General features: G+C 56.6%; 3 protein-coding genes and 1 non-coding gene across 4 annotated transcripts; 2 read left to right on the forward strand and 2 right to left on the reverse strand.

Moving 5' to 3' along the window:
- Positions 1-2,190: 2,190 nt before the first annotated feature.
- Positions 2,191-2,262, forward strand: B0H18DRAFT_t162. The gene has a single exon. It is a non-coding gene; the product is annotated as a tRNA-Glu (tRNA).
- Positions 2,263-8,505: 6,243 nt separating this feature from the next.
- On the reverse strand, positions 8,506-9,064 carry B0H18DRAFT_1127868 (uncharacterized protein; the record flags this gene model as incomplete). The annotated part of the gene is made up of 2 exons (XM_048035315.1): positions 8,506-8,891; positions 8,932-9,064. 2 exons carry the CDS (start codon positions 9,062-9,064, stop codon positions 8,506-8,508), a joined length of 519 nt encoding a protein of 172 aa, XP_047885191.1.
- A 1,840-nt stretch (positions 9,065-10,904) lies between these two features.
- On the reverse strand, positions 10,905-11,787 carry B0H18DRAFT_961567 (uncharacterized protein; the record flags this gene model as incomplete). Its single annotated transcript, XM_048043074.1, has 5 exons — positions 10,905-11,073; positions 11,175-11,532; positions 11,578-11,660; positions 11,690-11,729; positions 11,763-11,787. 5 exons carry the CDS (start codon positions 11,785-11,787, stop codon positions 10,905-10,907), a joined length of 675 nt encoding a protein of 224 aa, XP_047885192.1.
- A 1,131-nt stretch (positions 11,788-12,918) lies between these two features.
- On the forward strand, positions 12,919-13,986 carry B0H18DRAFT_1127871 (uncharacterized protein; the record flags this gene model as incomplete). The annotated part of the gene is made up of 4 exons (XM_048035316.1): positions 12,919-12,975; positions 13,050-13,307; positions 13,561-13,567; positions 13,649-13,986. 4 exons carry the CDS (start codon positions 12,919-12,921, stop codon positions 13,984-13,986), a joined length of 660 nt encoding a protein of 219 aa, XP_047885193.1.
- Between the last annotated feature and the right edge of the window lie 9,533 nt (positions 13,987-23,519).

Below are 23,519 nucleotides of genomic sequence, written 5' to 3' on the forward strand. Positions count from 1 at the left end.
CAAGTTGTGTCGAGGCAGTGTAGCCCGCATCGTCGACCATCTTATACTCGGCCGCTGGACAGGACATGGACGGGCGGACACGTCATGACTTCACCCATGACGCGGACGAGAGGCTTTGAGTCGTGACGACGCGTTGATCGCTTCCCCCTACGTCACCCGCCGTGCACCGCTGGAAATGGAAGGTCACCTGCTATATTCGGTCTGATGCGGACGCGATCGGCGGGCGACTGTGGCTGCGGTGCGTGGCTGCACGCAAACATACCATCTTCGAATTCTCACCTTCCAGCTCTGCGAAGTCTCTCAGAATTCAAGTGTCTTTACAGAGTCTTCGAATTCGAAATACTATCCAATGGAGGGACGACTTGTCTGCTCGTGCCAGGACTGGTCTGAGCTTACGGTGGTGTCGTCTCTGCCCGCGCTCGATGCCAACCCCGCGTCCTCTATGCACCCAGCTCCTTCGCTCTCCATCATCCATAATACCTCTTGGCGAACAGCCCAAACGTCTCAGGTACGATTTCGGGATAGAGCTCCCGTGCATCGAGTGCACCGAGCCTCTTCGCATTCGCGAGCGAGTTCTCGCCCAGAAAGTGGATGCTGATCATGTACTCCGAGTACGTCCACACTTGGCCCGTGTACGGTTCACCTGATGCGATGTATTGCGCCTTTTTCTCAGTGATGCGCTGGAGTAGCGTCTCCTCGTCGAGCTACGGGAAAGGCTCGTGAGCCCCAGCGCACCCGACGACCAAGGCTAAACAAATGAATGCTCACCAAGACACGTCTCGCCCGGATGGCCTCGGCCTCCCCGCTCGCCGATTCTGCAATCTCGCGTGATTGTCTCAACGTGAGTTCGTCTTGCCATATAATGATATACTGGTTCGCTGCCCGCGCATCCCGCACAATCCGTGCGACGTAGGGCCCGATACGGTCGACATTCGTAAGAAGCTCCGGTTTGTCGTCTTCCGCGTAGTATTCATCCGCGCCTGGACCGATCGGCGAAGGGACCCTGGCCGACGTAGGTACCAAATACTGCATCCACCACCCGATGTCGATGAAGGTGTAGGTAGAGAGGCCACTAGATGCGGCGCAGAGGTCTCTGAGGTACTCTCTGATCTCGAGTTTCTGACCAGAAACATAGGATTGGCTGACAAGCTACGGCGGTTTAGGGCGGTTCGGACACACCGTATCGTTCAGCGCTCGAACACCTTTCGCTCCGGGCGTCCCAAAGTCGCACGGAATGACCCTCTTCACACCAGCCTCTACCGCTGTCTTCAAGATCGGCTTCTGCGACGCAGCCGCTTGGGCTGACACCGTGCTCAGAAGCACGTCCACGTCGTCCAGGTACCCAGACAGTTTTGAAGGCGGGTCGGTGGCGTAGTCGCCGATGCGGATCTCGACGCCTTGCGAACGAAGTATGTCCACTTCCGGTTTGGATGCTGAGGCTGGGCGCGTCAGCGTAGCGATATTGTACGTAGGGCAGATACGATCCCAGTCAGCTGGTGAGTTACGCAAATCCCGAGGGCGGACGTACATATTGACCGGATCTGAGCAGACCGTCAATGACGCTTCGTCCAGTGCGCCCAGTTGCGCCGAGGACGAGGACGAGGGGTTTCTTGTCGGTCATATTAGTCTGACTGTAGAGCACTCACCAACGATGCACTGGTATGTCTCTGAGCATCTACTACGTATTTCGGATTCGTTTTATATTCTGAAGTGCGACGACAGACCCGAGAGTCTCGGAGCGCTAAACATGCGAGTATACTCCGAGTCGGGGTTACTCAGCTCAATGTTGAGCGATGTCGCAGCTTGGTCGCAGCTGCTGAATCACTCAGTTGAGGGTGATGATGCAGATGACTAGTTGACCCATTAAGATAAGGGTCGGGGAATATAGGTGCCGGAGGATGTCTTTTGCAACATGACGCTGGACTTCGCTGTGGGGACTTGCATCCTTCAAGCTAGCACTGGCTCGGAGCGGCTGGCTCCCGCGCCAATTGGTTCTTAGTCAATGATCTTGTACCCTCAGGCCCAGGGCGTAAGGCGAATCATTCCGATTCTGTTCAGTTCTAGTACTTATCTTGCCATGCAGGCAAACATGACGGGCGCGGAGACAAATGAACACACTCCTCGGGCTGCACTCGCGCCTATGGGGCATCATTGAGCACCATAATGCAGTTGTATGCACCCATTGCATCGTCCGATATGGTGTAGTGGCTAACATTATCGCCTCTCACGCGATAGCCCGGGGTTCGATTCCCCGTGTCGGAATACCCTTTTTCCTACCGTTCTCGTTGCGAACTTCAATCGACAACCATGTATGTATGTATGTGGAGTTTTGCACGCGAGTCGCCGACAACTGCCAGACATGTTTGAAGCAGATCACCCTCAATCATCCCAAACCGCGTTCTGCATCATCCACGCGGACCTTCGCACCGTCTCTCCAGGTTTCGAAGGTGAGCGCCCAGCAGCTCCAATCCCACCCTTTCCCCGCGTCCGACCTACCGTACTCGCCTACCACTTCCTTTGCGTCGCGCTTCGTGGATTTGTTACCACGCCCCGCCATCGCCGTATACCATCGCAGGCATAACCAAGGCGGCGAGGCACCGCGCTGGACGCGTCGTTGGCCGCAGTGGCTATCCACTCCATCCTGCGGAGCTCGAGACCGCCTTGCGTGCGAGGTGTGAAGCAGTATTTGAGGAGAAGGCACAGCGCGTTCGTCATGACGTGTCTATCCAATGGCTCATTAGTCGTTCACTGTTGGAAGGTCGGTATTTGGTGCTTACGTTCGCTGCGCGCGAGGGAGGACAACCACATGCCCGCTCTCCCCGACGAAGTCTGGGGCGGACGTAGCGCGCAGGCCTATGATGCCTGCAATCCGACCGCCACATGGCCTGCCCTCGACATACGGACGGCTCAGGTCGAGGATCGCGAACACGTACTGGTCGGACCGCCGACGCCAGGACTCTTGCCATCCGCGCGAGTGAGAAGGTCCGTCAGCGTCGCTGGAAAGACTCGACTTTCGTAGCGATATATCCATGTCTGATCTGGGTCATCTTTGAGGAGTGCAGAGCCCTGGCGTGGATGCTTGGCTGCGCGTCGTAACTCGGAGTGAGTACTTCCAGCAGCGTGCGGCGACAGAGTTAACGTACTATGAATGGTTCCAGTCGAACGCCCGAACCTTCCAGAGGCTTGACAGGCCAGCAGAAGTTCAGGTCGTACTCTTTGAGAGGCGTATCTATATGACAGTCTCCAACGGGAAGGACAAGAATCTCTGCGCCCACGGCAGTGTTCAGATAGTTCGCTTCCATTCCCACAAATTGGTCACGACGCTATCTCTGGGGAGTCAGTGCACCTTCCTCAGCCATACAGAAACAGGGAAGCGGCGCACTCTGACAGATCGTGGTGTTGCGCTGCAAGGCAGAACTAGGTACAATCGCTGCCAATCACATATATATCAGCGCCTGCACCAGGCTTGCAAGGTCCGTACCATCCAGTCGTTCAACCATCCAAGTACCGTCGACTTGGCTCGCGTCTGAAATTGATCGGAAGATAACTATCGAAGCCCCATCTGGCCCAAAGCGATTCTGATGATTCTTAGTAGTCAAAGGCCGTCACGGTCCTTGGGGACGAGGCTTAAGTCCCTCAGGAATGCATTCAAGTTCAAAGTACGCGAGCCCATGTAGTCGGTGTCGCCGAACAGGAGGAAACCTGAGGAAGACCGCGGCCTGTCAGGTTGCGACATCCCGAGTTGGATGCAAGACCGTGTCGCGACACCGTACGCATGATGTTGACTAATTACTCGGTGTGTGGCGTGAGCAAGGCCACGATGGGGATCCGCGCAGAGACAGAGACTCAAGCACAGGACGATACCGAGGAGCGGCCAAGTGCGAAGACACCATTTGCATGCCTGTCACTGCCAAGTCTGCACGCTGGCATGGCTAGAAGAGGCACGTAAGCCAGGGTGCATCGGCCAGTCTGCAAAACTGCTTGCCTTCCTCGTGCACGTACGCAGAGTTGCTAAGTCAGGACGCAGATATCCAGTGCAGGCGTCGTGAATAGGTGGACAATGCACGATTCCCATTCGAGCCTAGGCCCATGATGTCTTTCAAATGCACATTTTTGTCCTGTCTAGAAAAGATAATATGAGTCAGACGTGCTCTCAGGCTGTTACCGTTCCCGGTTTGCGCGGATCCCTCTAAGCATGTGGCGAGAACGCTACAAGTGATCTATTCAATAGTGTCCAAATACGGTTCATACCAATCTACCTTCGTATTTCATTCATCACCTAGACGACGGCCGCAATTTAAGTTAGCTTCTCTGCCCAGATTGCGTCCGAAGCAAGCACCATTGAATGGGGATGCGCAACGCCCCCGCCAGATCGCCTTAGCGCGCGGCCAAGCGCCTTAGCCCGGCAGTCTGCGCCGACTCTGCGGAGCTTCAATTAAACGGTCACGGTTGATGGGGTGGCTTGGAGGCCTCGCCATCCTTCGCCATCGTGCCGAGATGCCATATAATCACTAAGCGATAATTCTGCGATTGTCTGGCGATCGTCGTCAAATCGTCATTGTATCTAGCGCCGCTTTGAGCAGTGAACGGTACTATGAGATGCAGTCCCCCAGAAGGCAAAAATCCACAGATCTTGCACATAACTCGTCGACGATTATGAATTTAAGCAAAGTTGCCGGAACAGATTTCTTGTTACATGTCGAGAAGTGGCCGATCTCGCACACCAAGCAGCGCTTTCTCACCGATCCTCATCCTACAGCCGACGCGCAGTCTCGCGGAACACCATCATATGAGCCGACAGCGGCCGACGCGTCGGCTTGTACGATGAAGATCGTACAGCCGACATAGTAAGTGTATGATGTATTTACCTGGGCGGGATGTATACAGTACTTACTGCACTGGTGATTGTAATCAATAAATGAATGGTCGGCTGAGCTCTTCTTGCGTGCTCAAAGCGCCGTCGGATGGCACAGTCAAGGCGTCGTCTTGCTGGTGATTGCCCGGCCGTGACGCGTCCGCGCTGTCCGATGCTGGTACTGGCTGCCGCAGCTAAGACGGCGGCTTGCTGGTGAATGCCCGATTGTAATGCGACGCGCTGGCAGAATGGTCGGATGGGCTCTACTTCTATACTCAAAGCGTCGGCTGGCGCAGTTCAGGTATCGGTTCGCGTTGGTGAATGCCTGAACGTGACGCGCCGTGCTGCAGCGCGTCCGGCGATCAGGCGCGCGTTCGGACGCGTTCACTTACTGACTTGCTCGGAAACTTCAACGTTCAATGTGGGCGATCCTCTTGACGCACAGCCTGGCCATACGACCCTCAAGGCCTCAACAAACCCTCCTGTGGCAAGACCACTAGGCCTCAACTCGGAAACGAGCATCGGAACGTGAGTGTTGCAATGGAGAGGAAGAAAGGGTGTACCGAGGCGGAGCATCATAAAGCTCAGAACATGCAGGTACGCTCCCATTCAATGTATCTATGCTGATACCTGCCTCATAGGAGCCTGCGTGATGAATGCGAAGAACATTGCGTGTGCTGCTCGCCTTGCAGACAGCCCGGCTCCGCGTCGTCTGGTTATACGCCGCCGCCACCCGTCTACATACTCGCCTGCGTACGCGCCACCTTGCCCTCTCATTCACCAGGTCGCCTGTCCACCATGTCACACGCCGTCTTGTTGCATATCGTCTTGCCCGCATACCGTCTTGCCTGCATACCCTGTCTAGTCACACACCTGCTGTCCTGCTCGCACTGCACCGTCTTGCCCGTCTACCGTCTCACCTGCCGTTTTACACGCCCGCCGTCTACCGTCTCACCAGCCATCTTACACGCCCGCCGTCTTACGAGCCTGCCGTCTTACGAGCCTGCCGTCTTACACGCCCTTGCCCTCCATCTCGTCACGCTATCCCCATCACACGCCTCCGCCGTCTCACAGGCCCCCCGCCGTCTCGCAGGCCCACCGTCTCGCAGGCCCACCTTCTCGCAGGCCCACCGTCTCGCAGGCCCACCGATTCATACGCTCGGCATCTCTCTGTCCCACCTCCGTCTCGCGCCCGCCGTCTTGCTTGCTCTTGATATTGTACTCCTGCTGCCTGCCGGCCGTCTTGCTCGCCTGCGTCTCGCCCGTCATTTTGCCCATCGTCTCACCCGCCTGTCGTCTCACCCGTGGTGCCGTTTTGCCCATGTGCTGTCTCGCCCACGCGCTCCTTGTTCCTCTCGCCCGTGCGCTCTTGCTCACGCCCTCTCGCTCACGCCCCGCCTACACCCTCTCGCTCACGCTCTCCACTGTCGCCCGCGCTCTCTTCTGCTCAGCCCACTGGCCACTCACTCATCAACCCGATCGTCCACATGATCGCTCGCTCGTCCGTGAGCCCGCGCCTCGTACGTGAGCCCGTGCCTCGTACGGCATGTCGATGCATGCTTCAAGGCACCCCAAGGAGGCCCCAACTAACACAAGGACGAGTCACCGCAAGGAGAGGAGCAGGAAGGTCGACAGAGAGGAGAAATGAGAAGGGCTGACTGCGGTAATTACCCCCGCCTGTCGCCCTCCACCCTTCTTCACACAATCGCGCGACGCACCCCGGCCTCGTCCTCTCTACATCCCCACTCCATGCATACGCCCTTGCTCGACATTCTCGCTACCCCAGGAGGCTCTCATCTGCCCGTTTCCGTCTGTCTGTCGCCGATTTCGTTGGCCTACTGTCTTACCTGTTCGCCGTCTCGCCTACCCACCTACTGTCACGGTTTTGTCTACCGTGTTGCCTATCTACTTGCCTATCTACCATATTACCCACCAACCAGTGTCCTGCTCATCTCTCCTATCCTACTGTCTTGCCTGCCATCTCCCACATGGCTCGACTTGCTGTTCCGCTCACCCACCGTCTTGTACATTGGCCGTTCGCGTTGCCTGCCGTCTTGTTTGCCCACCATCTCACACACTCGCCGACCTGTTTCTCGAGTTCGAACATGTAGCAAGCCAGTGTATGAGGAACTCAGTCTCTTGAAAATGAGTGTGAAGGCAAATGAGACTGAGATGCATTGTCTGTGAAGTTAGGTATATAATACTAGTAACGATAATCAATATCTTGGACGAGAGGGAGCATGGGTGAGACTACTACTACTTCGAAATACCATAATCATATGTTCAGTACAATCCTTGTTATGATTCAGTGGTATAGAAGTATGAAGGAGCGGACAACGAGTATGCAGCCAGAGAGTGCTCATTAAATATGTGAACTCTCTCCAGTGATTTGCCCTCGCACATTGCCTCGGTCATGTCCCCGAGTCGCCCGGGATGGTCTTGTTCTCATTATAACTTCCCCTCTGTGCTGCCATATGCTATGAGACTTTGTACCAAGCATGAATATATGTAGTACATGGCCAGTATACAATTCTGTGAGAATTGAACCGTGGGATGCATTTGTCTAAGACATGCTCTCCATGTATAACCTTCTTAGCTATCTCAAGCTATAACATTGCCAGATTGCTTCGTGGAATTGCCAGCAGCAACATATACCATAGGCACAGCATGAATACAACTCCTGTATGCATTTGATTGTGACAATTGTCTTGCAGAAGCTGAGAACTAATCCACATGCCTCTCAATATCTCCAAACAACACAGCATTTTTGAAACATATCCGAAGATCCTCTTCTCATATGAGCTGAGATTACACAAAGTCAAAGTGCTCTTTACATATACAACAATGAGGCTAATGGCCTACGTGAGTGGCTTGCCTAATCTACTACTATAGTTCCACAGCAAATTCAGTAGATCAGCGAAGTATCATCATTGTCAATTGCTCATGAATCACTCTAAGTCTCTGACAGAACAAGGGTTACCTCAATGTCTTGCCGTTGCATCTCTATTTGCTGATATACCCACCATAAAGACTGTCTATAGAGTCATATAGACCCAGTACAAACTTATAGGACATGTTCAATAATACATCCACACCATTGGCCCCAAACCAATGAGCAAACAGCATACAGTGTTGCACGTACATACCATTCAAGTTGAGTCGAGAATCAAGATGCATACTCTCCGCCTTGTCCGTCTTGTCAAGGTGGACATCCGATAATGTCAAGGAGGTTATCAAGACAGTGAGTGTCAAGGAGGCTTCTTGACCAGTCCGTCTTGACATGCCCGTCTTGACATGCCCGTCTTGACATGTCCGTCTTGACATGTCCGTCTTAACATGTCCGTCTTAACATGTCCGTCTTAACATGTCCGTCTTAAAATGTCCGTCTTGACATTGTCCGTCTTGATACCTCCAAGAAGGCTTCTTCAATATGCTCGCCATCTTGACATCCTCCTTGACACTTTCCGCCTTGAAACATCATTGGCATTTGCCCGCCTAGATACCTCCTTAACACGTTGGTATTGACGAAGATGAGCCAACCATTAGTTACCTTGGGTCAAAAAGGTCTTAGTGAGTAAGAAGGTCAAGAAGGTCAAGAAGGTCCAAGAAGGTTGGCTGAGTCAAGACGGATATCGGCCAGGAAAGATACCTCAGCTGATGCTCGGCTCATGCATTGTCTTGGGTGAGACAAGACAGTCGGCTGAATCCAGACTGTGGTCGGCTACAGATTTTCTCCAGCCGAGAGTCGGATAGTGCATCGTCTTGGGCGAGACAAGAAGGTCGGCTGGATCAAGATGGTGGTCGGCTGCAAAAGCTTTGCAGCCGACGGTCGGATAGTGCATCGTCTTGGGCGAGACAAGAAGGTCGGCTGGATCAAGATGGTGGTCGGCTGCAAAAGCTTTGCAGCCGACAGTCGGATAGTGCATCGTCTTGGGCGAGACAAGAAGGTCGGCTGGATCAAGACGGTGGTCGGCTGCAAAAGCTTTGCAGCCGACAGTCGGATAGTGCATCATCTTGGGTGAGACAGAATGGTCGGCTGGGCGAGAATGTCTGGGTCAGCCAATCATCCCACGCACTGCCTTGCCCGCCTTGTGCCGCCTTGCCCGCCTTGTGCTCGGCCGACTCAATCACCTTCCATGAGACGGTTGTGGTCGGCCGAGGTCGGCCCATCCCATCCCATTCCACGAGACTGCACGTCGGCTGTACCATGGTCATCCATGAGACAGCTGAATGGGCTCGATCTCGCTCTATGCATGTCGAGATTGCGTGTTTAGCAAGCCATTATGAAAAATCTGCTCCGAAGGTTTGAATCTTCAGTCATTGAAACGGGCATCCCGCGCATCATTTGGGGAAAATGTGGTTGTTGCGAGACTGGGCACAGCGCGGGGATCATCGCACTGAGCGGAGTAAGTGCCCGCGCGCGGTGAGCATGCGATGACATGTCCACTGCCGGAAATTGCTATTATAGCCGCCTCATGTGTCCCAAAATCACACTGGGAATAAAAATGCTGTACTACTCTCCTGAATGATCACTAGCACTGTCGGACGTGAGTGGACGAATCCATTCAGGTCTGATGAGTAAGTAGATGTGGCCGAGCTGACATAATCAACTGGTACATCGCGCAAGCGCCGTGCACGATACAAGTTACAACTCTGCTCGACGCCATGCCGTCTCCTCAGATGCAGCCTGACCCGGTCTGTGTGAAAAACAACTGACATACTTCCCTCTTGCATTGTGGCTGCCTAGCTGCGGCTTTCACTAAGTAGTAGTGTTGATCACGCTGTGACTCGGACTCGGCGGTGAGCGCTCGGAGAGTTAGCGCCGAGAACATCGCTACTCTCGACCGCCACCACCACCTCGTCTCTCACCACCGCCCAACCTCTCGTCAAGGCGCTCGCGCTGTCCCAACGGCCAGGCAAGCTGAAGTCCGCAACCGCCTAGCTGAACTGCCGCCAGTTCAGCTAGGGGCCCCTGACCGTGACAACCCTGCGCGCGGTACAAGACCGCCGCCTCCTTCCTCTCCCGGACTTCGTATTCCACCCGGGACCTCTCTAATCGACTCTACCCTCTCCTCTCTTGGATATGGAGACCTCAATCCGGACCCCGCGGCTCTGGCGACACGCAGCAAGACCGCGCGGTTCAGGACTCGCACGACGCGCGTGCAAGTCCAGCACCGGGCAACAAGGTTGCGCAGAACGCAGAGAACGCGGCGCGAGGGAAGGAGAAGGAGGAAAGAGGAAGAGAGGAAGGAAGAGGAGGGGGAAGGGCGCGGGGCGAGCAGGAATAACGAGCACGAAGGCTCGCACACAGGTACACCCTCGCTGGCCGTCCCTGCCTCGCCGTTCCCGCTCCCAGTGCCCGTGCCAGCAGGTGTATCGACGAACGCGAAGTTCGTTGTGCGCTCTGCTGGCCACGACGTCGGCACTCCCGCCTTCCGGGACGACCTTACGGTCGTACTCGCGGTTACGCACGGCAACACGGCGGACGCACACAGCTGCGCGTCCGACGTGCCCACTCCATCGCCACTGTCCGCGCCAGCAGGCGTAACGACGAACAAGACGTCCGTCGTGCGCTCTGCTGGCCACGAAGACGGAACTTCCGCCTTCCGGGACGACCTATGCGTCGTACCCGCTGCTACGCACGGTAGCGCGTCGGACATGCACCGCTGCGTGTCTGACGTGTCCCGTTCTTCTACGACCCGCCGCACAGTGACGGCCATCAGTAAAACATGAAATCTGTCTGAGGGCCCTGTCAGTGGGTTCAGAAGCCTTCAGAAGCCTTCAGATTGCTTCAGATTGCTTCAGATCTTCAGCCCTCATGACCTCGGTTTCTTTCGATGCTAACTCGTCAGACAGGATCCTCAGAACGCTCAGACTGCCCGTCAGACTTCTCAGTTCGTCAGCCCAATCAGCCAGGACGAAAGAAATCAATTAAATCATATATTATGTGATTGATTGTTACTGCTGTACACAAGGACACTAGTTAATCACTATGTATTGTATGCTTGTGCGAGCTACCAGCGGGTCCGCACATGCGTCGGGCTCCCGCTCATTGTGTTTGTATTCGGCGGCCTTTCTCGAGCTGGGGTGCGGCACGCTCGTCCTTGACGGGCCTATGCGCGTCGGGCTGCGACATGCCGTGTTGTTGCTCGGCAGGCCCTTGCATGCCGCATGGGATGCCTGGTGGGCTGTTGCTCGTCGTGGTCCTGCTCGTTAAGCTGGGTCGTGACGAGTGGATGCGTGCGCCATACGTTGAGGCTCGTCAGGCACATACCTGTTGGGTTTGCACTAGCGGGCTTGTATCGTCAGCTGGTCGCACGGCGTCAGGATTCGCTTGTACTTGCACTTCATCTTCGTCGATGATCCGTGCTTCGAGCCGTACACCTCATCCCAGTGCTGCACGTCAAGGTGGCGCAGCGTCCGCGGGATGAGGAGCAGGGGGTCCACGTCAAATGCCGAGTCGACGTACGAGACCGCGCGGCACAGGCGGGGGAGGAGCGTCTTGCCGCGGTTCGCGGCAGAGAGCGCGCCAGACGAGGATGTTGACGGGCGAGCGGTTAAGCCCATTAGTGGAGAGGATGCGCCGCGCGAGAAGCTGGAACCGAGCGAACCGGTCGGGGCAAGAGTGCGGAAAGCCATTGGACAGCCGGTATCGCAGGAAGTAGGAAGTTTTGAGGCTGAAAGATCAATGAAAATGGCGACGATGACAGCGTAAGACGTACGTACTGGGGTCGTTTTCGTCGCATTCATCTCCGTCGTATTCGTCTCCGTCCGGTCGTCCTTGCTGGTTGCTTGCCGCGGTCGGCTACAGGGTCGAGGTGAAAGACGGCTCACTCACCTAAATCTCGCGCCCTGCTGGCCATGCCGCGGTCGGCTACAGGTTCGAGGTGAAAGACGGTTCACTCACCTAAATCTCGCGCCCTGCTGGCCATAACCCCCTGTCCTCCCTGCGTGCCAATCCTTCGAGCATCCAGCGCTGCTCTTGGCGCATGGTTGGGGCTTGTTGCGGTCGCATACAGCGCGATCCTGGGCCGTACAGTAGCCCGATGCACGCGTCCTCTTGTGGACGGGTCACGGGCCTGCCTGTGTGTACCAGTGGAGGTCGGCAGCGGGCAAGCGAGGGCGAAGCAGACGTGACGGACAGGGACTTCGAGGAGGAACGAGACTGAAGTCCGGCGAGCGCGCGTGACGTGTCGTGGCTGAGGCGCTTAGCTCCTCTCGCGAGTTGCAGCCTCCACGTCAACGTCGACTCTGACTCAACCTCAAGACTGCGCGGTAGCGTCAAAACGCACGCAAAATGCGACGGGCAACACGGAGCTGGGGGAGGCGGGGCATAGACGAGATAGTACAGGTGAGTGTGACGTCTGCCTGCTTGCGTATGTGTGCCTTCTCCTGCCTACTCGCCCATTCGCCCGCCTACTCGCCAGCCCACTCCCTCCCTCTTGCTGGCCCATTTGTCTCCCCACTAACCTCGTTAGTTTGTTCGTTTGCCCACTCTCACCCCTGCTAGCTTTCCCACCCACCTTCTCGCTGGTCCGCCCGCTCGCACGTTCTTGCCTGCTCGTCCTTGCTAGATCACGCGCCTGCCCGCTCGCTCTCGTCCGCCCAGTCTTGCCTTTCACTAGCTCTCTCATCTACCCTCTCTCGCCCGTGCGCTTCTGTCTGTCCGCCTGCACACGCACCGTCATACTAACTTGTTCGCTCGCCCGACTACCCGCTCGCTCGCTCTTCCACCCACCCGCTCGCTCGCTCTTCCACCCACCCGCTCGCTCGCTCTTCCACCCACCCGCTCGCCCGCCCGTCCACCTGCCCGCTCGCCCATCCACCTACCCGCTCGCCCGTTTACCGGCTCGTCTATTCACTCGCCCGCCCATCCCGCAAAGCATCGTCTTGCGGCCCTCCATTAAGGAGAGGATCGGCGGGCCCGCCCGATTTCTATACACGGTGAGTACATTGCGACTCATTCGTGATATGGCGCTGGCACTTGAATAACAAGCTGACGGAGCGTGGGCGTAGGCGGGAGGCATGCGGACGGTGAGCATGTGGCGGGAAAAGGCGAGCGGATGGCGGGGACGGGCGAGGGCGAGTGCAGACGGGTGAATGCAGATGAAGCATGGTGTGTCCGCCAACCGCGAGCGCGCCTGGCGAATGGACAGCTGACAAGCAGACAGTGAATGCACAAGGGAACAAGTAGGCGGGTACAGGGCATAATGAAGTGCAGAACGACGCAAGTGAAATACCGCACCTCGACCTACAAGCAGGGCCCACCCCGCGGTACCTCTACCGCACGCTCACCCAGGCCGATGTCGACGCAGCAACGGCCAAGCGCGGCAAGGAGAACACGACGCACATCGCCGCGGTCACCGCGGAGAACGACGAGGCTAGCGATGAGGCTCCCGTCACCACTTCGTCAACGACGTACGTCGCTGCCATTACCGACCTCGCCTCCGGCGTGCGACTGTGAGCATACAGCCGGCATGGCCGACGAACGGGTGGCGGGAGCTGCATATCTCTATATACTTATGTAGCTATTGATAATGATGCAATACCCCAGTGATGGTGTCGGATGGCCGATGACTTGTGCAAGGTAGCCTCGGTGCTACCGTCGAGGGTGTGAGCGATGTATGTCGACAATAAGCATTGGTGTGACTGTCTACGAGTCTAAGAGTACAGAGATACTCTCTGACAACTGTCTGTCTCTGAAGGCGACTGGTAAGTCTGAGCGAACTGAGCTTCTGAGAGGCGGCTGTCAGCTGATCAGATGCTCAGCAATTGCCCAATTTGCTGATGCAGACGGTACGTCGAGCATCCCACTCGATGTACACGCTGTCGACGGGAACAACGGCACGCCCGGTGTATTCACAAGCGTACCCGGCGCGCTCGTCAACCTCTCATGTACGAACGACGGCCCCGAGGTACACACTGCAAAGGTGTACCCAGTACGCACGTCACCAGCCGCAGCACCCATGTCGGAAGGCAACACGACGAACGACGAGCTCGTTGCGTGCCTCTCCAACTTCACGAACGGGGTGCTGGGCCTGTGCAGCAGCACCAGAAGCGTGCTTGCTGCCCCCAACTCGCGAGACGGCGTGTCTGGGGAGCCTCCAAGCTCCACCAGACCGCCTCTCTAGTTCAATACCGATGCATGCAAGATGCATGCGGTGGATACATCGAGCCTGTCGCTCGATGTAAGTTATCCCCCGATGTGTGCTCTCTGCCACACGGCTGTCTTGATCGCATGCCCACCAGCATGCCGACTCGACCGCCTGCACCCATCTACCCACTCGCTTTCTCGCCACTTACCATGCTCGACGTGCCACTGAGACCTAAGAATAAGAATAAGATATTTAGATCTACGATCTCGCGTAGATAGCGCAAGAATACAGGCAGCTGAATCTGCAGATGGCAGTACCAGCCGGTGCCTACACGGCGCACAGCGACAGCCACACGGCACACAGCGGCAGCCACACGGCACACAGCGGCAGCCACACGGCAGTGATCTCGGCGGACGTAGACGCTGGCCGCCCGAGTAAGAGGCGTTGCACATCCCCACATTGAACACGGAGCACCTGTAATCGTCAAGGTCTGTCAATGTGATGAAGTCGAACAACGGAGCCTGATGTAATCCACAAGCTCAGCTCACGCACAGGCTCGCGCATCGTCGCTCCGAGTCGCAGTGACCATCAAGTCACAAAATCTCCTCGTTCCGAGTTAACACTCCGGACCTGCGCACGAGCGGCATGGGTGTCCTTGCAACCGCTGCGAAACGCGGATCGGGGGAGTGTAAGACAAGCGTGGATATGCCTTCGGAGTTCGTGGCAGGCCAAACAATCCGATGTGTCGCACCCCAAAGTCCAATAGAAGGCGCATCATGGTACTACGAACCACTGAACTGGTATTGGCCGTAGTGGAATGTACCAGCCGGTGAGCGTACGTGCCTATCCTAACCCACGTGTGAAATTCTATTCTGTCCGTAGAGTCCACTTACCAGCGAAACTCGGAGGCGAAAGCGGCGGCCGTACGCCACCATGTGGGCGTGGAGAATCGAGGCCATCCAAGGAAGCTGCAACCGGATCCGCCAAGTAGGAGACCATAGCTGTGAGTATCAAGTATTGGCTTCGACGATGCTCTCGTCAGTCGTTGTACAGCACCCACCTGCATTCCGTGCTCAATCGTGGAACAGATGCAGACAGATGTAACTTAGTTCGGAACGACAGGTTACAAAAAATACACCCGCTTATGGGCAATGCAGTGGATCCAGTCACTGGATGTGTTTCCGTAAGGATTTGGACGCGGTTTGATGGCCTTAAACCTCAAATGAGCGTGAAGAAGCGCCCGTGAGACCCGCCGTAAACAGGTTGAGCATGAATATCCTGAAGTCCGACAACTACAATAGGAAGGCGGCCGTGGTGCCGGCAGTGGCGTTAAGATCGAGATGACGGGAAATATATTTTGCCGCAGGCGCGCAAATGTCTAGCTCTGAAACGTCGAGAACACTGCTCTAACCACGACGATCAAGCAAGGGGGTTGGGACCCCCCTGCTTGATGGGACATTTAGAGTCGGTTGTAGGAGGCTTCACTGTGTGTCGGCATTTGCCCGATTACCTTTTCCGGCGTTGCTGGATGGTTCGTACTGTGCTAGGCTCGTTTTCTCGTATGTGTGTCAGAATATCAATCGAAAATTGTCTGATTTAGTGAGTTATATCGAGTGATCATTACAAATGGCTCATCTTTTGGGTAGCTAGCAAGCCGAGTGAGGGCCTACAAAGGCCTGACCTCACGATATCTACGCCGAGCAGTACCAACTTGTGGCATAACACTACCAAGACTGAACGTGTAGTTAGCTTCCGTTAAGTATGTACAACACGAAGTGTGAGTAGCTCTGAAATACCTTGATGATACACGAAGAGCACCACATTGACCTTGCTCGAATATATCAGCGCTCTTGGTAGCTCGTAACCGCCCGTCCACCCTCACCTGCGTGGCCACTCTCACCTGTACGGCCGCTACCACCTGCCCACCCGTTCGCCCTTGCTCTCTGGCTACTCAGCTCGCCTGCCTGCTTGCTCGCCCACTCGTTCGATGGCCTGGCCTTCTCACCCACTTGCCTTCTCGCCCGCTCGCCCTGGCGCTCTCGCCTACCGCTTGCCCGCCCACACGCTCGCATGCCCTCTTGCCCACGGCCCCTCTCAGATACCACTCTCGCCCGTGCTCCCATCCATCCGCTTGGCCGGCCGCCCACCTCACCCGTCACCCACGCGATCGCCCACCTGCCCGCGTACCTGCTTGCCCGGGCTCATACTCTCCCACTTGCCTGTGGGCCCGCGGACCTGCCTTCACGCGCGCGGAACCCATACCCTCGCTGGCCGATGTGCATCCGGGCAGGTAAGGGTGCAGGTCGAGCTCGGGATACCTCCTAGCCCGGTGCCTGGCAGAGTGCAAACAGCTCAAAAACAGCTAAGCAGAGCTTTCACCCCTACCATCGATCCCGCGGATTCCCGCCACAGGTCATGCAACAGGCGCTCAAAACCTTGAGTAATGCTTACGGTGCTAGAGCTCGGAGCGGGGCCTGGCGGAGGCCTTCCGGGAGGCGTATAAGGGGAGCTGGACCTTCATGCATCGTAGAGTAGCCGCCTGGTAGATTACGTAAGCTATATTCCTGCTCGCACGTAACGGTACCGTACTCACATGCACACACGGACGTTAGAGTCTGTGCACTGGTTGACCTGTGCAGAGGCAGCGGCGACAACTTGAAGACTTCAAAATGACATCACTCTGATTCAATCGTTGTCAGTCGAGTACCGGTCATTCCTCGTGCGATGAATAATTATATAGGCACAGCACTTACATGCAGTGATTGTGACGTGCGTCCATGCTCTACGCGACAGTTGGCGAAGTCCTCGATGGCTCGAAGTGACTGTATAAGTATTCACAGGTCCTTGTATCATTGCGCACATAGCCTCCCTCTCTTCGTAGTGCGCGGCATACCAGTACGCAAGGGAAGCCACATTAGCAGGTGCAGAATACTTCTAAACGTGCGTTACGGATCTGGAGGAAGGCTCTTAACCATATTCAGGCTCCGCCTGAAGCCGATTAGAGTCAATAAAACGTCCGTAAATCCTTACGGAAACGCATCCACTGACTGGTAATGATATGTAAACCAGATGGCGAACTGCTGTCCAGGCCGCAACGCGTCGCACGCCGGCTCAGCGCTCAGTTCCCGCCAATCCGCAACGCCGCCAAAACAGGACTTGCCTTGCGGAGGCAACGCACATCACCCCGCCGAGTCCGGGACAACGAGAGAAGAGAAGCCTCTAGAGTCGTCCCACGTAAAGGAACCGCACAACGTCGACCGTTGTCCGGCGTCGGTCGTCAAGGCCACCACCACCAGACGCGCGCTCGCCCGAGGCGATGCCGGCGGGATCACCTGGCCCCCGGGGCGCGGATCGGCCTTCGCACCTAATCCGGCAGTCGACCTCCCATATACGGTAAGTTCAGCGTTGATCGCTCGTTGATGGTGGCGCGGCGCCGGAAGCGGAGGAGCAATATGTTGGCGATAGTTGGCAATGTCCTGATGAGAGCGGGATTACCAAATGAGCGATGGTGGCGGGTGCATCTAGCGTGGTTCGGTGGTTGGAGCCCGTAATCTAGAGGTGCGAGGCCCTGAGCGCGAGAAGTGCGCTGCGGGGCGGGAGGATGAAACTGCGAAGCAAATATTGATATTAGCACAGTGGGCATAGTGGGCATAATAGTGCGGTGGCGTACAGGTCAGGGTGCCATGAAAATTGTCGACGGAACCAATATTGATTCAGTCAGCTCGCAGACAGAAGTGGGCGGTCAGGCGGTCTCGAAATGTTATGATAGCTGCTCCGAGGCTGTGGGTGACGGAACCGGATGGGACTGCTTTTTTGCATTCCGAGTTTGACAAGTAAAATATGACAAGTACTTGCACTTTCGCATGCAGCTCGGTACGCCTGTGAGACAATCTGTGATGTATGCACGATCGGTAGGAGCGAGTGACCGTACCGCGCCACCGGGGATCATGAGCACCCAGACAGCTGCAGGATCGTATGGGCAGCATACAGCGCACGAATGCAGAGAGACATATATGGAGGGACAGCTGCGCGTCACATCGTCATAGACTATGTCGTAGACATACCGAATTCGGCACCACGACCGCGGTCGGCATGTCTTGCTCACGCGGGGAGCACTGCCGATTTGCGAGCACGATGAAGGGAGGTGCGAGCCTCTCGCGATGACGAGCGGGGGCGAGGAACCACTGCGGGGCGGCATCGATGATAAGTAACTTAGCGCATCCGTGGCGCGCTGGAGGCGCACTCGTTCCTGGACAAACTACTGCTGTGATATCCGGGTGAACGTCTGCATATCCGGATCCTGGCCTAGTACGCACCGGTGCGTGGTTTTATGATGAGCCCAGGGGTTAGCCAGACGTGCAGGACCTTGGGGCCCACATCAGCAGGTTCGGCACACCCACACAATAGACCAAGAGAGGGCCTGCAGGGACGGCAGACGCGGTCTTTTGTCGTCGACTCGGGACGCACCACGCGCCCGATTCGAGGGATTCGCGGTTGGCTCGGCGCCGGCGTCTATGCTTGTACGAAGCCCACTTTGAGGACGCTGGCCAATGGGAGGGCGCAATTCGGATGATGCACGCGACAGTTTTGACAATCGATATTAATGGCTATCAAATTAGGCCCTGGGCGCCGGCGGCTCAGCCTGAAGGCCTGAGGGTGGCCATCGCTATCAGGCATGGCAGCGCTGACATGTTGACGTCCCGGTGAGCATGTATCGCGACGCGAACAAGGCGTTGCTGGCAGCAGAGGATGGTCGCGTCGTGCGCAAAGGGCGAAGGTGAACGTGTTGTCAGCGAGAAGGTGATGTATTACGGGCGGGCAGACAAGGATGAAACCTAGAGTGGGAGAAGAAGCCACCTGAAGCAGCCTCGTTGAAGGTCGTCTGGCAACGTGCCCGGGGAACACAAGCGGCGAAGGCTCGTGGCTGCCAGTCAACGTCGCCCGATGGGGCTACGCGCCACAGCTCCAGGCGAACGGCTCGGCGCCTGTGGCGACGGCGGGCGCCTCGCGGCCATTCGGTACGACAGACGTGGAAAATAATCTGCGACGCCTTCAGGACCACCGTCATCCTGCAGGTATAATAACCATCGCCCTGGCGGGCCTCGTCCCTCTCCCATCTCCCCTCCCCCTTCCCACTGTCCCCTCACCGCCGGCGGCCACGACTTGCTCACTCACCATGAACGCCTTCGCTCAATATTCCCCGCTTTTCACCTCTGGTCTCCTCACCAGGACACCCACAGCCTCGCCTTCCACGTCCCGCTCACCCTCCATAAAGCGTCGCCGCGGGAAGGCAGTGGACAGTCTGCCTTGCACGGTCAACACTGTCAGCTTCCACGCCGCTGTCCGCTTGTCGACCGACACCAGTGCCATGTTCCTTACCCTCGTACCACACCGCCAGCTGGAAGACGAGGACCGTTCGTTTCTATCGCTTGACCTCGCTGAGAGCCAGTCTATGCGGTCCATGAGCCTTCGCAGGAAAGATACAGTCACCTCGCGTGGCTCGGTCGCCCTCAGGAGGTCAGAAGCCGGGTCACCCACGGGTCGCACACAGTGAGTTTGTCATCATGACGTGCATACTCGTTCTCCGCTTTGGTGAACGTATATCTCGAGCCACCGTTCTTGGGTGTTGTCTCTTCGCACCATTTTCCCGTGTGCCAGTATGATAATTGATACGGCTGGCCTCTCGGGAATCTGTCACCTCCGCGTGTCTCTGTGACGTGCTAATCCGTTCCTCCTCTAGTAACCATACCTTCAGCTTCTCCCGATTTTCGCTCCCGAAACGGCCTACAGCCAAGATGCGCAAGTCGTCTCGCGAGTCTCTTCTCCCTTCGCCCAAGCCTGCACCGTCCACCTCCCTCCCAGAACCTCCGACCTCCGCTCCGGCAGCCCCTGAGGGCCCCCGGACGTCCAAACTCTCGCTCACACTCTCGACCGACATCTCCCCTGAGCAGTGTTACTCTTCATATCGCTGGTCGCCCATGCACCGCGCATCGCAGTCCGCTCCATCCCTGCTCTCGCCCACGTCTCCCTCCCGCAAGTCCTCCATGATCCTCCCGCCCGAGTCTTCTGACCACTCCTACCTCCTGTTCTCCCCTACCTCGCCAACTGGGTCCACACGTCGCGCAGCACCCATGCCGGCGTCAGCGCCAGCCGCTGTCCTCGCACGGAGTATGTCGTTCCGCTCGGTCGCGTCGGTTAACACGCGCCTGCGCAATCGCTCCGCGGCGCTCGCGATGCTCGAGGGGCGCACTGGACACGCGATGACGCGCGGGGGCAACTTCATGTGGATGAGCGACGACGAAGAGGATGACGCGGAGGAGCAGGAGCGTGAGCGCGTGCGGTCGCAGGGCTCGGACGTCGGCGACGTGAACAACCGCCTGCTGCAGGTCCTTCACGAAGAGGAGGACGTCGTCATTCCGCACTCGCCTGCCACGTCGGCCGCGCGCATGTCTGTCCCTGCGTCCGCGCCTGCCCGTCAGACTCAGGAGTCGTTCCCTCCGTCGACCCGGGAGCGCTCGGATACGCGCTCCCGCTCGAACTCGACGCCGTCGAGGATGAGTAGGAGGGGGACGCTCGAGTCGCTGTTGTCGCCGCTTGCGAACTTCATCGACTTCAGGGAGGACGACGGCTCGACGCGTGGCTGGCGGAGCTTTGTTGAGTTCTCGTCATAGTCGATTGCGCCTCGCCCCCATCCTTTCGCCTGCACACGATCTCGGCGTATTCTGCTGATCTATGCGCTTGTGTACGCCCTCAGATTATTTAGTTCTGCTCTGCAACGCTCGCCGTCATGCATCGTACGTCTGTGTACACCATCTCTCGGTCCTTTCGTTCTTGTACATCATTAATCCCGCTCGACTCTGCTCGTCTCGTCTCGTGTCTTGGCATCCCCGGACGTTCAGTTATTGCATCCCTGGACCCTGTCTGCTCTGCATTATTATGTCACTTAGCCTACACGTACATTGTTTATATCTCTCGTCTCCTCTTCTCGTCTCTGTCCTGTCGAACACTCGTACCGAACCGAACGCATTGACATTCTCATTTACCGCTTCTCATGCCCACATGCACCGCACCACGTTACGCTATCCTACTCATCGCGCTGCTCGCCGCTCGTCGCGTCGCTCACCGCGCTAATCGTCTCCCCCTCCGTCTTCCCTGGTTTCCGCCGCGTCTTGTCTTCCTTCGCTATTCGCTCCCTGTGTCGCTCTGTCTACTGTGACGACTACTGCATGTATATTTGATGCGGTGAATATGTATCCTGTTTTCTTGACGTTGGCGACTGGGCAGGCATCCTCACGGGGCAAGTTAGTTGGTGAGGCATGCGTCGTCGACGCCAGCTGTGGTTCTGACAGTGGTGCGTCCCTGAGAACGGTCAGTTGCCAGTGCTAACGTCGTTCCATATCTTGTACAGGTGCAAAAGCTTAGACTGTAAGCATGCTAGTATGAAGTAAGTACTACATTAGTGGGGCTTGTGCAGGACTACTTACGTCGTACAATCCTTACGGTACTTATGTATATGTGTAAGGTTTGACGAAAGCCACGCCAGCGTCTGCGGAGCACGAAATAGCATAAGGAGAAGGCGGCTTGTCCCGAATCTATTTCTGATGTGATCTACAGCATTCAGGTCAAGCCTGCCTCTACCGTCTACGCATCCTACCTCAGACCTGAAACTCTCGGGAGGATGGCGACAGCTGTGTCCAACGTCGGTCTTCCGCTCATAATGTAGAGTAATTTGGCTGATGCGTCTGCATAGGTCCCTTCTCTCGAGCTCGAGAAAGTGGCATACACACAGGATCAGGATCAGGAGCCGGTACCGGGCGATGCCCCACCGCAAACTTCCCTGCAGCCAATCCTCTCTGCTCGCATTCCCCAGGAAATCTTCGATGAGACCATCGACTGGATGGCCCGACCCACATTCCTCGGCGCGGCACTAGTGTGTACGGCATGGTACCCGCGCGCCATGCACAACCTCTATTTCACAGTCCGGATATCCACTCACGCGCGGTTCGTGCTACTTGCGAAGCTAGCGCACGCGTATCCACGCGTCAGGAGCTGGCTCGCGACCACCCGCACGCTGTTCATGGCAGATATGAAGTTTCCCGATTACAAAATGGGATGGAGGCCGAACACTGGCCCCATCCTCCACGCAGTGCCGCTTGTCTTCGGCCGCATGATGTCGGGCTTGCAATCCCTAGATATTGAGGGGGCTGTACATCCTCACATGCTCCACAAGTTCGCCCTCGCCCTGTCCCAGTTCAAGACCGTCAAGTCGCTGCGCCTGCGCGTCACGACGCCGAATACCGTCTCGCAAATCCTGTGGATCATCTCTTCGTTCCCGCAGCTCACAGACCTCGACTTGCACAGCGATACCTTCGTCGCCATACCGGAGTCTTCGGGAAATACGAGACTTAGTCACTTCGAGCCTCGTTGTGATATCCGGCTTCGTCGCCTCCGGATTCAGACGGACGGGTTCCAGGTTCAGCCAAGTTTGACTGGCGCATTTGTCGGTTGGCTCGTGAGGTCGGATATTTGCACCTCGCTGGATGACCTGACAGTCTGCTGGGAGAATAGCACCTCACTGCCGATGATGGTCGGATGCACCAATAGGATCCTCCGAGCAGCCGGACCATCTCTGACTCGATATCTCGAAGAGGCCGTATATACGGGTCGGTCAAAACCTACTCCTTATTGTTGTATTGCAGCCTAACACCCGTGTCTGCCCTAGATAGCGAGCAGCATGCAAATCTTGTTCATAACACCAGTTTGAGGAGCATAGGATTCGGGCTGGGCCTCATCGAGGATGCCAAACCTACTCACCGCTGGTCTAGGCTGGTAGATAACTTGACTAGCATCCTTTCCACAGTTCGAAGCTGTCAGCTCGAGCACATATCCATGGCGTTTCTGTTCAAGATTACCGACGACGGGCTCCGAGTCGACGGTTTCCGAAAGGTCCTTGAGAACCTTAACCTGATAGGCGTCCACGACATCATGCGCCGATCTTACTTCGAACGACTGAAAGACGTCGAGATGACGATAATGACCGGACACAATTCGAGATTGCATTATGTGAGCGAGGCCGACGTCCGTCAAGAGCTCCTCGCCACGTTCCGGGCTTTACTCAAGCCGTGGTGTGATCGCAATGTAGTCCGGATCGACCTCTCCCGCAGGTGGTAACTGAGACATTCCTCGGGCAATGTGACGTGAGCGAGTTCTTGCGCATGTGCAGGCGTGTTTCTCACTTCACTTTCCCTCTTCCCATCCAGTGATTCTTGATGGATTCTGCACGGTTACCTGTGGAAATGGCAATGGAGAGAAATCTGAGGTGCTAGCCTCAGCAGGGTAAGTGTCGAGGGCATAAGACCTGCTGAGGCCGTATGATATTGGCGGACTCGTTCCGCGCGATGCCCCCGATATCAGACATGTGCTAGCAGCGGGTGTGCTGACCATCCCCAATACACTGTGTTCTATCATCATATCACCCCCTTTTTGACGGAAAGATTCTGCGCTATCCTGCGTAGCATAATCATGATAGGAAAAGGTGGACCAGGTAACGCTCTACACAGCGTGTGTTG

This window comes from Fomitopsis serialis, assembly GCF_022376445.1.
Source record: "Fomitopsis serialis strain Sig1Antser10 chromosome Unknown B0H18scaffold_277, whole genome shotgun sequence".
NCBI lineage: Eukaryota > Fungi > Basidiomycota > Agaricomycetes > Polyporales > Fomitopsidaceae > Fomitopsis > Fomitopsis serialis.